Source organism: Fukomys damarensis, unplaced genomic scaffold (assembly GCF_012274545.1).
Source record: "Fukomys damarensis isolate Sample0158 unplaced genomic scaffold, DMR_v1.0_HiC HiC_scaffold_35, whole genome shotgun sequence".
Taxonomy (NCBI): Eukaryota; Metazoa; Chordata; class Mammalia; order Rodentia; family Bathyergidae; genus Fukomys; species Fukomys damarensis.
In genome coordinates, this window is record NW_022900947.1 from 56,900,719 (window position 1) to 56,918,965 (window position 18,247).

General features: G+C 37.8%; 1 protein-coding gene across 3 annotated transcripts in view; it reads right to left on the minus strand.

Moving 5' to 3' along the window:
• The window catches only part of Adamts3 (ADAM metallopeptidase with thrombospondin type 1 motif 3), a 275,045-nt gene that overhangs the window by 14,720 nt on the left and 242,078 nt on the right, over nucleotides 1-18,247 (minus strand). For all 3 annotated transcript variants that reach the window (XM_010610872.2, XM_033758851.1, XM_033758850.1), the window contains 4 exons: nucleotides 18,074-18,197; nucleotides 15,171-15,251; nucleotides 13,346-13,509; nucleotides 1,084-1,249 (listed from right to left, as the gene is read on the minus strand). In XM_010610872.2, coding sequence (XP_010609174.1) covers nucleotides 1,084-1,249; nucleotides 13,346-13,509; nucleotides 15,171-15,251; nucleotides 18,074-18,197 — 535 coding nt within the window. The remainder of the gene's footprint in view (nucleotides 1-1,083; nucleotides 1,250-13,345; nucleotides 13,510-15,170; nucleotides 15,252-18,073; nucleotides 18,198-18,247) is intronic.

Below are 18,247 nucleotides of genomic sequence, written 5' to 3' on the forward strand. Positions count from 1 at the left end.
TCTTTTTTCTTCTTCTCCCTCCTCTCTCTCTCTCTCTCTCTCTCTCTCTCTCTGCTCTTTCTGCTCTCTCTCTCTCCGCCTTCTGGCCTTTGTGCTCCACCTGACTCTCTACAATGAAGATCTCCTGTCGGACTTCTCGGTGTGTGAGTAACCTGATTGGAAAGGGGACACCTGAAGGGGGCACACGAGACCCCTTTCAACATCTTTCTTGATAACTAAACCATTCTGTCTCTCCCCTCAGACACACTTGAAAAATGCCTTCTTCCACTGTACGTTGTACATGGTTTACTCAGGCATTTTCTTCCATGAACACATTTCTTCGTTCTGTTATTCGCTGTCATGTCTGTGACAGCCCTTTGTGTTCTTCTGTCTACTGGACAGAATTTTGTCCAGGCCAATGTTGTTGTTCAGAAATGGAGGAGTGCATGATGGCAGGAACTGAGCACAGTTCGGAGGGTTTTCTCTGAGGCAGGCAGAGGCAGGAATGCCATGGGAAGGGCGTGGATTAAGAACACAGGGTGCTGCCTTTAGATTCCACATCTGGGACAAATTAATTATCTTCTCTGTGCTTCTGTTTTGCCACCAGAACAACAGTGACAAAAAGAGTAGCTGTCTCACAGAACAGTGTAAGTATTCATGCACTAGCATATAAAGCATTCAGAATAACAGTGGTTTCCAAAGACACAGCACAGTTTGTGGTATACTCGTGTATAGCTGTAGCTCTTTCATTAACACAAATGGAAACTGATGCACAGACATGGGAAGTGGAGAAAAAGGTTACTGAGCATACTAAATTTAGGAGGGCTTAGGGAAGGCAATGCAATCAAGAGCACCACTGCTGGGTCAGAGACACAAAGAACCCCAGGGCAAACAGCAAGAGAATTTATGTTCTACCATTGTTACAAATGGAATTCTCTTGCTGATTCCGCAAATCTCCATAATAATGTTTTGCATTTACACTTTAGTTGCTGTGTTTGGTGTTCCTCACATGCAGCCTCAATTAAATGCCGTCTTTGGAAGTAGAAGCAAGAATGGCTATTTCATGGGTTACATTTTAATACAACAAGCGTGCTCATCTCGTACCTCCACCACAGGGCTTGGAGCACTGCGACCAGCTCTTCAGCGCCCACTCAAACGTATCCAGCTCGTCCTGGATGACGTTGTTGCTGCTGATGGTGGGCACAGAGTCCTCGTGGATGATGTACTTGTATGTCAGGCTGCAGCGGGTGTCGTTCTCCTGAGGTATAATCTAGCATGTACATGACATGGATGCGTAAGTCAACTGAGCATTTTCAAATTTTGGCGAAAATTTATAAATATGTAAGAAAATTGTGCTTATCGACAATGGAAAACTTCAAGTAGTTTAGAAAATACAATGTTTTTGTTCCTATTGACTCAAGTGTAAGTATACACTGTTTAAGAAAAAAGGCAAACATAAAATTTTGAATATAAAAAAGGCATACATGAAAGAGTGCTTGTATTACAAAAATAACGTTCTAGTAGTCACTGTAGGCTTCCTGAAATTGCCATCTCCACGGTACATTTTACACTTGCTCTTGATAATAAACTTTTGTTATCATAAGAAAGATAATGTCTCTCCAGAAAATATACACATTAGGGAAACATGATGAAAATAAAGGCCATGCATATTGTACAGAATCAGAGGGCCCCCCAGTCAGTGCTGGGGTCTGGGACACTCCTCGGATACTGCATGGCAGGGTGTGTAGAGGTTCTGACTTTGCTTGTTTCACCTCCTGTGGTACGAACATCTCCCCAGACAGTACATACGCCTAAAAGTGGTGTTTGCCCATGCTTGTGTAGTCTTAACACTGACGCTGCTCACTAGTTCACTGTTCACTCACTAGTGCCTACTTGGATGGGGCAGCACCATCCCCACCTTTATGGGGATCTGACTTTCTGACAGAGTCCACACAGCACAAACACTGGATATCCTTGAAAAGACTGGGGAATGGCCTTCAAGGGGAATTAGAACAACTGCTATTTTCATAAGGAAAGTATATGAAAATGCTGTAGTTTAGCACAATAGATAATTTTCACCTGCATTAATTAGGTAGGAATGAGTTATTTATTTGACAGCTGGACAAGTTCATTTTCCTATGTGTACTTCTTATATGTTGTGCAGCCTGATTGTCAATCCTCTTTTTTGTTTGTTTGTTTTTGAGACAGGGTCTCACTATGTAATTGAGACTGATTGACCTGGAACTCACTATGTATACCAGGCTAGTCTCGAATTCAGTGATCCTCCTGAGTGCTGGAATTACAGTCATGCGCTACCACACCCGGCTGTCAATCCTTGTTTTCATTGGTACATAGATTACTAAACAACATTACCCCTTTTTGTAATAAAAGTTGTGGATATTTCAAGTTTGTCATTTGCCTTTTTCTTTTGTTTAAGGCAAAGCAGATTTTTAAAAAAGAAAAATATCTTAATTTTTTTTTCAGCAGTGGGGATTGAACCCAGAACTCTCTTACTGACCTACAACTCCAACTCATTTTTTATTTTTAAGACAAGGGCTTGCTCAGTTGCTGAATTGCCCAGATGGGAGTTGAAATGACGATCTTGCTGCCTCAGCCTCCCATAGTGCTGGTATCATAGGTGTGTGCTACCATGCCCAGTTCATTTTTACTGTACTCGTTATAGGGTTGTACCAATCAAAAACAGAGATAAACAAATGCAATTCAGTGGTATTTTAAACTAAACTTGGGACCAGCTTTCATTTGTGAAACCAAATATACTAAACTCGGTGGAGTGAAGAATTGGCTATTTCCACACTATTTTCTATTTTGTTCATCTTTGATTTTCAAAACAACATTAGCAGTCAAGTACTAACTCTCACCCGCTAGCCAGAGACCTAATTCTTTCAGCCTCCATAGCTTTGTCCCACATGGGCTCTGGGGCTCCATGTTTACCAGGGGGGAAAGAAAGTTCTGGGTAATGGAGCACTGAGCCAGAATTCCTCTTTCCTGGCCACACATCTCCTTCCTGTGCCTCCCTCTCACTAGCTGTAGTGCCATTATAACCAGCAGGCCATGCTTGAGGCCATCTACCTATTGTGGTAGTTACAGCTCAGGGCTCTGAAACCATACACTGTTCTGATGGAAAGGAATGCAATGTAATTATTAAGAGTGCAATACAGCTTCTAATCCCTAGTTGTTCTAGTAGCATTCTAATTAGTTTATATACTCGCTGTAACCTGTGGATAAGCATGAGAGTACAGACAGAGATCTACCTAAATTTGGACAATTTTTGACATGAAATGAAAAGGAAAATTAACAGAGAGCAGTATTTCAACTAACAGTGCTGGAATTGGACATGTTAATAGTTATAAAAACATGTCCAAGATTAGGGTTTAAAAGGTAGTGACTTCTGTCTTGGTTGCACCTATTATGAGTTGCTCGCTGCAATTGAAATCAGTGCCTAGAGCAGCCTGGGGGAGAGGCACAGGTGGTAAGGGAATGAGTTTTTCCCACCACAATATGGAAAAGCTTGGGGACAATCTTATGAGATGGCTCACCAGCCGTAGGACCAAGCAGGGAAGCAGTCACCTCCAACACTAGGGAAGTATGAGGTGACTTTATCCACTGCTGGCAGAGATACTCTGGAAAGCTGCCTTCAGATGCATATCCACAAAAACTATGGAAAATACAGCTTGTGTTTAGCCACCAGGGTAAACTGTTATGCAGCAACTAATTAATAATGATGACATTTACATGCAAAGATAAGAACTTTTTAGTTTCCTACAGGAAACTAAAGAGCAGTAAGCAGCAACAAATCAGCTTCTCCAAGGTTCAGAATCCTGGCAAATAACAACTTGGGGAAGATAAGAAGGAAGGAGGTGGATCTCTGAGACATAGGAAGGATGTGACAGGGAAATTGGAGCCTCAGAGAAATTGAAGAGATAGATCACAGTGCGGAAAAAGGAGGGGGAACTTTGCATTTTCTTCCTGGTTTCTGGCTTCTGGTGTGAGAAAGGAAGACTGAATGTACAGAGTCCCAGTGAAAGTGGGTGACTCCAAAGGCCTCCAGGAAGAAACACACCTGTGGAGTGCAGCAGTGGATTCTGTGCACTACATCTGGTGGGTGACTCCAGTCCAAGTGACTGCCGTGTCCTCTGGAGAGGGTGCTTGGCCAGATGTCATTTTAGAAAGGAGCCAACTGATCTAGAACTCAGAGCAGCTGACGGTTGGCTTCATCTCAGGGCTTTTAGTGTTAAACCTCCACAGTGATTGGGTGAGGGACAACCGCAGATGTCCATGGTCAGGTCAGCAAGAGACACCCAGAGCATTACACATGACTCAGGCCTCACTTCCAAAACCAGAGTCCAGGCTTAGCATGGACTTGTGTGGATTTTAAAGTCGCAGAACTGGCACATCACTCTCATTCTACTGCCAGCTTGCTTGGCAGGTGAGCTGCCCTGATTGCCGTCTTTGTCTACCAGCAAGAGCAGAGTCACTCCTTGAACTGGACACTGACACAAACCCATCGACCCCAGAAGATAACCACAGACCTGAGATCACAGAGAAATTTCCTTTTTTAAAATTGCTTTTGATGTTTTTATTGTTGTTTTTGTTCATTTGGTTGTTCTGATTCTTTGTGAGTGTGAACATTTTTTTAGTTCTTTTGTTTTGTTCCTGATTTTGTTTTTTCTTCTTTCCTTCCCTCCTGTCTCCTGCACCACTTTTCTAAGGCTTTGGTAATCTTCTTTGGTCCTCTAGCCTTATTTCTAATCTCTTTTTTTCTTTTATTTCTCTAACTTTTCCTCTTGTTCCTTTTAAATTTTCTCCCCTTTTCACTCTTTATTTTTACTCACTATATAATTTTTCTTTTTTCTTTTTCTTCCTTCTATTTCTTGCTAGTTTTTTTCCTACCTTTACCAATTCTATACTCCTCAATAAGATCTTTTTTTAATCTTATTGAGTTTATTGGTACTTTTTAAGCATACAGTACAGTTACATTCATCATTGGGATCTCTCAACAAGATCATTTGTACAACTTCTCTCTCCTCCTCATATCACTGAGTTTAAAGTTTCAACATTTTCCTTTTGCATCCTGCCATTCCCAAACTCTAAATCTTTAACAGTATAGCCATAAAGCATCGCTAATGTTTTGGTAGTTAACTCTGTAAAATTATTGTTGAATTTTTTTGTACCATTAGCAGAGATATAGCTGTTAGCTTAGTACATATTAGCTGTAAGTTAATACCTGGGTTTTCTTAATGTTTACATTGTAATTGATGTCTAATTCTCTAGAAATAATGGTTGTACATAACTGGTTCTTATGTTATGTTAATATCTAATTTGTCTCAGGTAATACTACTGTGGGTATTTCAACTGATATTAATAGGGTCACATAACTATTTCTCTGTAAGCTAATATTCAGATGACCTTTGTAACATTAACAGTACTGGAGTAGATTTCCAGAAAATATGGTTGCTGGGCTGAGTACACTGCATCCTATAAGATCCGCAAAATAACCAAGGTGGTTGAATCTTGGGGCTGTGACAAAGAATTATAGTTAGCCACACACAAAATAAATCACTGAAAAGCAACTAAGGATATCATTATACTAGCAACAAGTATTTAGACTATATGCATGCAGAAACCTCAGCACAAAGCAAATGAACAAAGACAAAAGAAACATGGAAAGAAAAGGCAACAAATGCCTCCCAAAACCCATAGCTCCCCAAAGGCCAATACAGAGGGCACAAGAGGTTAGTGTAAGGAACACACCTGAATTGCCAAAAGCATAGCAGAGGAGGTTAGAAAATAGCTCACAGAGATACTCAGCAGTATTAGAGAAGATACTACTAAATGTATAATGTAAGTAAAAATAAAAAAGATGCAAGAGCTCTCAGAACCAGATGAGCTAAACAAAATGATACAAAACGTGAACGAATTTAGCAAAGAATTACAGAACATGAGAAGGTTTCAATCAAATCCAGATTAAAAATCATATTGAAAATATGCGCAGCAGGATGACTGATATGAGGACAAAATTTCAGAGCTAGAAGACAATGATGCTTTCAAAGATCAACTACTCAAAGACAACTTAAAAAAAGAGAAAGAGAAATTAAAAAACTGACCCAATAACTAAATTACCTAAAATAACTGGAATAAGTGAAAGATCAGAAAATGACATGAATGTCATAAAAAAACTTGTTCACAGAAGTAATGGCAAAAGACTTCTCCAATATAGTGAAAGAAGCAAGCATACAGATAAATGAGGCACACAGAATCCTAAACAGCCAGGACCAAAGGACAACCTCTCTGTGCCACATTATACTCACAATTTCACAAGTCCATGGTAGGGACCACATCTTAAAAGCTATTAGAGAAAAGCAACAACTCACATACAAATGTAGATCCATTAGAATCACAGCAGACTTTTCTACATCAACTCTAAAAGCAAGGAGAGCTTGGAATGAACTGTTTCAAGCCCTAAAAGATAACAATTTCCCATGAAGACTTATGTATAATGCAAACTTTCCTTTAAAATTCATAGAGAAATAAGGTATTTCCATGCCAAGGACAGCCTCAACAAATTCATGATCACCAAATCAGCATTACAAAAAAATTTCAAGGACAATAAAGAGACAATAAAGCTAAAAATTTCAGCAAGTCAAAAAAAATTTCTGCAAGTCAAAAAGAATCAATATACCTGGCAGGACAAGTAGCTAGGGGAAAAGGTAAGGAAAGAAGCCAGCAGAAAACTAATGCAATGACAAGAATAAGTCATGTCTCAGGAATAACTCTCAGGATGAATGGCCTCAATTCCTCAATCAAAAAAAAAAAAAAAGATGCAGATTGACAAAATGAATGAAGAAAGAAAACTCAACAGTATGCAGCATACAAGAAATACATTTAATTAAAAAAAACTCAGATTAAAAATCAAAAGTATAGAAATCAATATTCCATGCAATGGAACCCCAGAACAAAGCAGGAGTTGCTATCCTAATTTCAGACAAAGAGGATTTTATGCTGACTGATCAGAAGAGACAAAGTGAAAAAGGTCACTATATACTAGTTAAGGGAACAATTCAACAGAAAGAGGTAATGGTTATAAATGTATGTGCCAAATGCCAGCACACCCAACTTCATAAAACAAACACTAATGGACATGAAAAACTGGAAAAATACCAATACTATTGTAATGAGGGACTTCAATATTTCACTGTCACAAATGGACAGATCAATTAGACAAAAACTCAACAAAGAAGTATCAGAGTTGAATCAAATCTTCAAACAAAGGGACTTAACCACTTAACAGTTTATCCCAAGCGTTACTTGGATAGTGTTTGTCTACATACAATCCCAAGTGTCACTTGGAAGGTGTCATTTCGACCAGCCAATTCTTGTATTGAATAAACTGATAAAATTGTCTTTTTTATATTTCCTCTTATAAAAATTAAAATGTAAAATTTTTGATCTTCCTATATTTAAATAATTTGACAGGTACATGGTTATTAGATATCTACAGATTGTTCCATCTAAAAACAACAGAATACACATTCTTCCCAGCAGCACATGGGACTTTCACAAAACAGACCATGTATTAACTAATAAAGCACGCCTAAGTAAATGCAAAAGAAATGAAATTATCCCATGCTTATTATCATATCATAGAACTAGAAATCAATGCCTAAAGAAAGAACATAAAGTATGCAAATAAATGGAAATGAAACAACATTCTCTTGAATAATCAATGGATAACAGGTGAATTTAAAGAAGAAATTAGAGTTTCTACAATCAAATGATAATGCCAGTACAACATATGGGAACTTATGGGACACAATGAAAACATTCCTGAGAGAGAAGTTCATGGCAGTGAATTCCTACATCCAAAAAACAGAATGAGGTCAAATAAGTTGCTAGAAATACAAGAACAATCCAAGCGTGGAGCTAATATGAGAAAGGAAATGATAAAGTTCAGAGTAGAAAGTAATGAAATTGAGACTAAGAAAAAATACAAAGAGTCAATGAATTAAAGAGTTGGTTTTAGTTCTTTCAAATATTAAACAAAACAGACAAACCTTTAGCTAATCTCACTCAAAAAAGGAAAGAAATGACCTAAATCTACACAATTAGAAATAAAAAAGGGTGAAATATCAACGCATTCTGCTGAAATTTGAAAATTTATTGGTAACTACTTTGAGAACCTGTACTCTAATAAAATGGGAAAATTCAGAGGATATGGACACATTTCTAGACAGATTTGCTGAACCAAGATATAAAAATCCCAACTAATCCAATATCAGTCAGTGAAATTGAAGAAGTAACAGAAAAGTTACTAAGAAAAGCCCAGATCCCAGTAGATTCACTGCTAAATTCTACAAAAATTTTAGAGATGATGTAATACCAGTTCTCAAACTCTTTAATGAAATCAAAAGGGAAGCAATACTCCAAAGTCATTCCTAGAAAGCAAACATTAACCTGATTCCAAAACCAGAAAAGGACTCAAACAAAAAAGAGAACTATAGGCAATTCTCTTTAATTAGCACAGTTGAAAAATATCCTCAATAAGACACTGGCAAACAGAATGCAAGAAATCATCAAAAACCTAACATCATGACCAAGCAGGACTCATTCCAGGGATGGAGGGATTATTAAACATATACAAATCTGTGAATGTAGTACACTACATAAACAGAAGGGCAAAAATCACATGATCATCTCAACAGATGCAGAAAAGGTATCTTGACAAAATCCAACATGTATTTATGATTTAAAAAAAAACCCTGAATAAAATAGGAATAGAAGGTTAGTATCTCAACCTGATAAAAGCCACCTATGACAAATCAACTGCCAACATAACACTAAATGGAGAGAAGCTAAAAGGTTTCTCTCAAAAATAAGGATAAACAAAGACGTTCACTATGACCACTTCTGTTTAATAAAGTCCTTAAAACATTAGCTAGAGCAATAAGACAAGAGAAGGAAGTATAAGGGATATATAGAGAGCAGAAAGAAGTTAAATTATTATTATTTTCTAATGACACAACCCTCTATAAAGAAGACTCCAAAAACTCTACCAAAAGATTTCCTAGGAATAATATCCAAATTCAGCAGTGCAGCAAGACACAAAGTCGACACTCAAAAATCAATAGCATTCCTGTACACCAATAAGAAGCTCACTGAGAGGGAAATTAGGGAAACCATACCTTTTATAATAGCATTAAAAAAATGAAATACATAGGAATTAGCCTAACTGAGGAAGCAAAAGACCCCTACAATGAAAACTACAACAAAGGAGATTGAAGAAGAAGATGTCATAAAATTGAAAGATATCCTCTTCAATCCTGTTCCTGGATAGACAGAAACCAATAAAGTAAAAAATGGCCATACTGCTAAAACTGTTACACAGATTTAACATAATCCCAAAGTACCATAGCATTCCTTGTAGTACTGGAGAAAGCCATCCTAAAATGCATACTGAACTTGAAGAGACTTAAATAGCAAAAGCAATTCTAGGCAATAAGAGTAAGGCAGAGGCCATCATGATTTTGGACTTCAAGTTATATTACCAAGCTACAGTGATAAAAATGACAGTGCTATTGGGGCCGGGGGAAGACTTGTTGATTAACGGAACAGAACAGAAAGAACAGAAGATGTAGAAACAACTCCAGTCACACCAGCTATGTTATTTTTGACAAAGGGGCCAATCCTTTCACTGAAGAAAGCCTCTTTAACAAATGCTGCTAGGAAAACTGGTTGTGCACATGCTGAAGGTCAAACCTAGCCCTGCATCTCTTACCAGGCAAAATCAAAATGGTTCAAAGATCTAAACAGCAGAAGATAAACACTTGATTGGCTGAAAGACAAAATAGGTAAAACTCTTGAAGACAGAGGTGTAGGCCAAGGCTTCCTAAACAAAACCCAGCTTGCACAAGAAATAACACCAAGAATGAACAAATGGGATCACATCCGCCGCCTGCCTTACAAGCTCAAGGTCCCGAGTTTGATACCTGGTACCAAACAAACAAACAAATGGGATCACATCAAATTAAAAAGCTTCTGCACAGTAAAGGAAATCACCAAGAGTGAAGAGATGACCTACAGAATGGGAAAAAATTTTCCCAGCTATTCCTCAGACACAAGAAATGGACTAATATCTAGAATAAAGAAAGAACTAAAAAAAATTAGACCTCCCAAAATGTAATGACTCAATCCGAAACTAGGCATCTGAAATGAATAGCCTTTGCCCAGATGAAGACGTACAAGTAGCCGACAGATACATGGAACACGTTCAACGCTGCTATTGGAGGGATGCAAATTAAAACAACACCGAGACCCCATCCCATTCCAGAAAGAATGGCTGCTGTCACGAAATCAACCAGTAACCAATACTGGTGAGGCTGTGGGGAAGAGGAACCCTGCTCCATCGTTGGTAGGGATATAAACTGATATAACCACTATGGAAATCATTATGGATTTAAACAGCTAACAGTAGAAATCCCATTTGACGTAGCTATTCCCCTTCTAGGTATCTTCCCAAGAGAGTAAAGACATGACAGCACAGTGATGTAGACACACCCATGTGTACAGCAGCACAGTTTGTAATAGCTGAGTCTTAGGAACGGCCCATATAGCCATCAACAGATGAACGGCGGTATTTATACACAGCGAGGTTCTACTCTGCCATGAGAAGGGTAACAAGTTATTTGTAGAAAAACAGATGCATCTTGAGAGCATAATTTTAAGTGAAGTGACTGACACACAAGCTTAAATACTGAGTGGTTTCTCTTATATGAAAAACTCAATATACATAAAAAGTATGAAATAAATGATAGATAATAGGAAAAAAGAGAAAGAAAGAAGTATTGTAATCCAGTGTGGACAATGTATCTAAAAGTGTGCCTTAATTTAGTACAATTATCTTACATGTTTTCTTGCCTATTAGTCTGGTTTCAATCTGTATATATGATAATTAACTTATTGTATTATATTATCTTGTATGGTAAATTAATCGGGGCTGGAAAAATAAAATGGGGGTGGGAGAGAGAGGGAGAAAAGGAATTGAGATGTGTTATGAATATGTACTAATCCCCTACTGTGAATTACATACTGCATGCATGGACTAATAAAAGTTAAGGAAAAAAAAAACATTTTATACAGAATTAGCTCAAACTGGTTCACACACCTAAAATGCAAAACTATAAGATTATTCCAAAAAAAAAACAGGACAAATGTTTTGATGTTGGATTAGGCAAAAATTCTTTTAATACATCAAAATCTCAATGCTCAAAAGAAAAATTCATAAATTGGACTTTAGTAAGCTAACATAAGAAAAAGAAGCTGCACACTAAAATATTTGTAAATCATACATTTCACAAAGGACTCAGTGATTATAAATAACTCCTAACACTCAATAAAAGAAAAGAAAAACCCTACAACTTTATCAAAAGATCTGAAGGGACATTTCAAAATGGTAATCATTTTACAAAAAAAAGGGCAAACTTGAGAGGAAATTTTTGGCTTTAGATTAGTATAATTTTTAACAGCGATCCAATCAATATTTGTACACAGAAACCAATAACACATTTCAAGTCCAACAGGTGTTTTCTGATTTCTCCCATGAAAGAATGATGGAGGTACCTTCCCCGTGTGAATAGCTGTAAAACTAGGCAGAACCCATGAGGGACTCTGGGGCAGTGGAGAGCCTGTGGGGACAGGGACAGGCCGAGAGCACAAGCATCCAACATGCACAAGGCTTCCAGAGAGCTGGGCACTCAGGAGACACCACTGAGCTCTGCAATCTGCAGGGCCCAAGAAGCCTGGCCCCACAGTAGCTAGGCCTCTGCTGAAGGCCTCTGGGCATGAACCGGCACCAGCCCTACCCCTGTGTGGGGCAGCTACTGGGCTGGGAGTGGGGAGGAGAGTGGGATAACTCCCCACCCTGAGTAAAGAGGCCTTACTTGTAAGAATAGGAACAAAACTAAAGCAGTCCTCACCAAGAAAACCAGGTTCAAAGGATCTGACAAAACCTGACTGCCTGCATAATAAAACCAAACGCCTTACAGCTATCATCTGAAATGTCTGTTGTACGGTAAAAAGAACTGTAAGATGTAGGACAGTATGCCTCCTACTCAAAAAGGAAAACGCCGACAACAGAAACAGCATGGATAAGCAAGACCGAATAAGCAAGCATATGGAAACTTCAGCAAAGAAATGGAAATTACTGAAGAGAGAGAGTACTAGAAAAGTATACCATCTGACACCAAGAATGAATGGTCTACTCAAGGACAGACTGGAGGTCACATAACACAGTGAATTTACAAAGAGCTTAAGAGAAATTATCCAATCTGAGAACACATTTTTAAAAAGATTATAAAAGAATGAACAGAGCCTCAGAGCTATGGAAGTTTCACTTGCCTTATCCCACAGGTAGAAGAGCTTCACAGTGGAAAGGAGAACAAGTGGGCAGCAGTTACCTTGAAGTATTGTGAGAAGTGAAATAATGCAGAGAGTCAAGATTCTGAGCAAACCCTGCCAGGCGTTGCGAGTCAGGCCTGTAATCCCAGCACGTGGAAGGCTAAGGCAGCTCAAGGCCAAACTGGGCCCTACAGACCTTGAGAATCAGGGTCCCATCCTGTCATTGCCCGTGGTGGTGTCAAGGACAAAACCCAGACAGACCTCTCCCTTGGAGCTCCAGGGCCTCCTCTGCTCAGGGCCCTCCCACAGCTTTGTAAAACTTCACACAAGTCAAGCAGGACTATGCGGCATGCACATAGGCAGTTTTCTTCAACCGGCCTCAAAATGCCTCTCACTCCCTTTCAGCACATGAAGACAACTTTAAAGTGTTTAAATAAAAAACAAAACTCCAAGATCCTAACAACTCCAAATGCTGTAACTAGTAAAGACAGTCTTCAAAATGAGGGTGAACCAGATGATATTTCTGATAAGTGAAAGCTGAGATAATTCTTTGCTAGTACATCCACCCAACAAGTATGAGAAGGGGCAGAACCAGAGAAATGCTGCCAGAAGGTCTTCATGCAGAGGCACAGACATGCACTGCAATACCAGCTGGCAAGGCAGATCTCTAAGGAAGGATGACAACCATCAGAAATAGTAAGTTGTGAGTAAACATAAAACCCTACTTTTTATTTTTTGTTGTCCTAAAACATAACTTGTTACTTAAATAAAAAATTGTAATGTTGTATCTATACGTATTAAAATATATGATAATTTTGTGCAAAAAGTTGGGTGGTGACAAATGGAATTATAAAAAACAAGCAACTAAGTATGCTAATGCCCAAGATGTTTTCAGAAACATTCATTGTGAGCTTTTAAGCCGAAACGACTTCAGAGTGCCTACAGCACCACATACCAGAACGATAACAGGGGCGTGCAAAGGCCCGTCAGTGTGAAGGGTTTCAGCGTCATCTTCAATGCTATAATCCCACTCCACGCCAAGGTCTATGAAGGTCCGTGACTTGGCTTCCTCCCCTTTGCCATTCAAAATGTAGTGGCCCGTAGCCTGGTTCTTGATTGCTAAATAAGAGAAATGAGCAACCCAAGCATCTATTTTATCATACTTCAACTTGCAGATCCATAAGCAAGGGCGTCCCCTTCTACAAATCAGTGACTATGTTAATTAGTATCAGGCAATCAAAATGGGTGTTAGTTCTGCTATCATTCCCATTCTGTCATTGGGCATTAAAAACTCTCAAGAAGCATTTCCAGATAATCAACATCATGTGCAAGACAATTAAACAAAAATAGTGTTTGCAAATATTCTTATTTGAAAACACTTTCAAAGAGAAGAACAGTTTTTAACTCATCATCTCTTACATTTCCACAGAAAGCTGGGACTATTTTGACAATACTGGGTATTTCTCCAGTGATGCATATAGTTTTTGTTAAATGGAAAGAACATAAGGGCTTCTTTATAGTATCATCTTTAAGTTGATCAAAATATTTATAGTGACTTAAAAAAGCTGAACAGGTTCATATGCCAATCATTTTTCTGATGGTTCCAAAATTTCTAAATCCATATCACCTACTTCTGTAGTCAGGAAAAGCTGCTTACTGCTAATAGGGTTCCCACTTTATCACAGCCACTGTATATTATAAAATCAGTGGATGAAAAGAATAAATGAACATATATTCTGGAGATATGTATCAGCATGTAGGGCTAAATTAGAACACAATGTCTCCTAACGACCCCCATCACTGAAAATGTGTAGGAAACGTGAAGATTTGTAAAAGGTGGGTATATAGCTCAGTAGCAGAGAGCTTGCCTAGCACGGGCAAGGCCCTGGATTTCATCTTCAGCACCATAAAAAAGTGACAATATAATTCTAAACATATTTATCCTCCTTTAGCTTTTAGTCAGAGAGTAATAATCTGAACTCCAGGATGAAGAATAAGGAATCTGAGACACTAGAGAAACAACTAAGGTTGAACGTCTAAAGGCAGTGGCATCCCATAGGGAATATAATTTAAATATTTTTTTAAAAACAATTGTATGAAACATTATAAAACAATTCATTTTTAAGTCAACATAATACCTGTTTCAAAAATCTTAGTGCTTCAATATGCAAAAGCTGTTTATATTTACACAGAGATTCCATTAAAGTGATGTTTCCATACGATGCTCTCATAAAAAAGGAAAGAATCTTCTTTTGGAAATAGTACTTAACCATGGAAACAGATCTGTGTGTCAATCAAAAGCCACCTGGCACTTTTCAGATAGACTAGTAGGAAATTTTAAGACTAGCAAAATCCACCGACAGTTGCTTTTTACTCAAGGAACTTTAAGTTCAATAAAAATAAGGGGAGGTGTATAATCAACCAACTATTTTCAAACTAAAAATGAATTTTTCTGGTATTCCTCCTTAATTCAGTAAGTTTTATCAGTTATTATTCTCATCCCTTAATATAGACCAAAAAGTGCATTAACAAATATAAACTTGTTTTTCCCTCATGTCATTATGACCAATCACCACTGTCTACCAAAAATTAAAGTTTTCTTCTTGTTTTAAAGTACAAATAGTTGGGAGAAATGACAAAGCCCACATAATATTTAGCAAGGTATCTACAGCAATTTTGGTTCCCTCCTGGCTGCACACCCACACGGTGGTACCCATGACTTCTCTGACATTTCAGGGCATGCTGCAGGTTAGAGCACAGCCAGCACACAGAACACCTACCGAGAACATGTGGAGAGGCCTCGTCTTCTTGGATTAACACATGTCTAGCCCCAGGGGGGATATCAAACATCTTAAGGTACCCTGTGCATGTGTGGTGAATACGGGAGGAAGCAAAAAAGAAACAAAGCGACAACAATGGTTAGTACGGCCTGAACTGAGTGCTCAGGAGGCTCCTGTCTGCAGAAGAGGGCACCCAGAAACCACAAAGGTGGCTTCAGAACTTAACTCCAAAGCACCGTGACATCCCAGAGTGAGTAGAGGAAACTTACTTCAATTAAAGAAGAGAAAAAGTTAATCTTGAAACCAACTTATTAGTCATTGACCTTGTGTTGATCTATGAATTGTACCAACAACAATTCAGGCAAATACTGTACTTTTCTGTGTCCCTCTAATGTGACTCTGGCCTTCTAAACCACCCTTTCAAAGTAAAAGTCTTTAGGTGCCAAACTTCTGGAGACACCTTTCCTGCCCCCACACACTGTTTTAAAAGTACACAAGACAGTTATAAACGGCTGCACCATTAATAATTGGGAGTATTTTCATATTGAAGAGCCTAATTTTTTCCTAAAAAATTATATAAGAAAAACTGGTGAGCAGGTTTTATTTTTCTTGTGATTAGCAATGAATTTTAAAGTTTTAAACAGGTTGTATGTGGGGCTATTTTAAAGTCTGTGTTGTAGGTTTTGCTAAACCATTTGGGTTGAAGATCGTGCCAGGCATCCCTCACATACTGCTTTCTGTGCACCCTAAATTCAGTCTTATAGGCTGGAATGATAAAATCAAGAGGCTTAAAACTGGTTGCTCTGGGTCTTATAATTATGAATCACTCCTATTACTGTCAGTGTTATACATGACAAAATTTAATAGTATCAGTCCCAAAAGTTATCTTAAGAACACTTTGAATTAAGATCCTAACCATAAACCAACAAAGGGCCAAATAGACCAAGATACTATATCACATTTCCATAAAAATAGGTGAATACATGGATTATAAGCTACACCTTCCGTACATTATGGAACACATAACATAAAATACCAGTATTGACAGGAATTTAGTGATCAATACAAAATTATTGATGGAATTAGGAAAAACTCTTTGTTTTCATTTGTCTATATACAATTAATAGGTGCCTATGGATAGATTCATCCAGCTTTTCACCATATTTACTAGTGTCCTTAGGAAATGGAGTAGCCACTGGTGGATCAAGGTGTCCTAAGCTGAAGTCCAACACATAAAATGTAGTATTTTTGCCTCAATATATCACAATAGATATATAGAAGACACATGCTTAAAATGCCACATAGAGCAAAACAGCTTGATGCCATTTATGGATGCCCATTTCTCTGCAGTTTCCTACAATTTAACCAGTACACTTCTACCTTCTCTTGTTTCAACAAGAGAAACATTATGAGCTCCTCTGGGTAAAGTGAACACTCCTCTCGTCTTCCCTTAAATAGAATGTCTTTAATTAGTGGAGGTTTTATGTTTACCAATGTCTTGCTATTTCACTGACTATCCCATAAGCCTTATATATTTCATTAGATAAGATATAAAATATTTTCTGTAATTTTACGTGTTGAAGTCAAAATATATTTACAATATATTAGCTAATGGCAATAAACTGTTACTAGTCAGTGAAAGCAAGACTAAGTTTGAATGCAAAACAGTATAGGTGATTTGAACTTGAATACTTGCAGATTTCATTTTCCAGCAAGTCGAATTCTTTATGGCACCTCTTGCTGAAATGTTTCCCTGTTGGAAAAGTTTAATTAGTCACGGAATCGCTACCATGACACAGGGTTAGGTTATCTCTGAACAGCTGGAATCTGCCTTACTGATGGACACTTTCTCATGTTCTTTTGACCTTCATTTTCTGGTTTGGAATAATTTTTGAACTATGTGAACCTCAGTATCTTTACCTTACCATACATACTATAGGTCACGGCAAAAATCTTTTGTCCTTAATTACTTCACTCTGGAAATAAAATAAATCAATCATTTTGCACCCAAAAGAACAACATGTAACCGCTCTAGAGAAAGAACAGTTCATTATTTTACAGTGAGCTGGAGAACAGTACATGTGATTCCATGGAAACCAGAAGGTGTAGCAGGAGACTCTTTAACAAAGTATCATATCAGTTTTATATTTAAAAGTTTACTTTCCAGAAGTGTTTGCCCAATCAATCCTTACTGAATAGCTGAATATTTGTTCCAAATTCAGAAAGTTATTCAATAATAAATGTTTAGATCACAACCTTTAATGAAACTTCCAGTGAGTATTGTGAAAGTGCTATGGTTTCACATATGGCTTGTTGCAGGAAGACAGCTCTTAGTTCCATCTGCCCTAGTGCAGGTCCTCACAGTACAGGAAGTACAAAAGTTCCCACTTACACAATCAGACCTCAGATTAGTGTTCGTTGTATCTCAAATTATTTTTAAATAAATATTTTAAAATTCAGTGAAATTTAGATCCTAGATTTGATTTACAAACAGAATAAAATTTTTGTTTTTAAAATAAAAGAATTCAAACCAATGCAGCATTTAGAAAAGTTATATTTACTTAGAGGTTTACAATGTTTTAAATCCTGGCAAACAATTTATGTGCAACAGGTACTCAAAGTAGGCATCAGTTTTACCTCCAGTTTATTAAAAATGTAAAATAAAACAAAAAGTACATCTTGTAGTTAACTTCTATAATTTATATTGTTTTTAGTAGCTATTTTCTCATCATAAATGCTAGAGTCTGAGTTTAAAATTTTTAGATAGTTCCTTAGAAGGTAATTTAAATTAAAAAATCACCAGGTAATCTTTGTCAGTTTTTTGAGAAAATGTTGCACTGCTAAAGAAGCCTCAAAAGCACAAGTGAAAGAGGTGGGTCCCACGTGTGAGAGCCCAGACTCACCGAGCTTCCTGGGAGTCCTGGTAAACGTCCCCTTCACAGTTCGACAGTGAGAGTTGTCACCTCCACAGACGCCACATTTGTCCTCGACCTTATGGGAACCAATTTCTCTGTCACAGCCCACTTTCTGGGGAAAGAAGACATTAAGAGTGGTTATTTCATAATGCACCAGGCAGG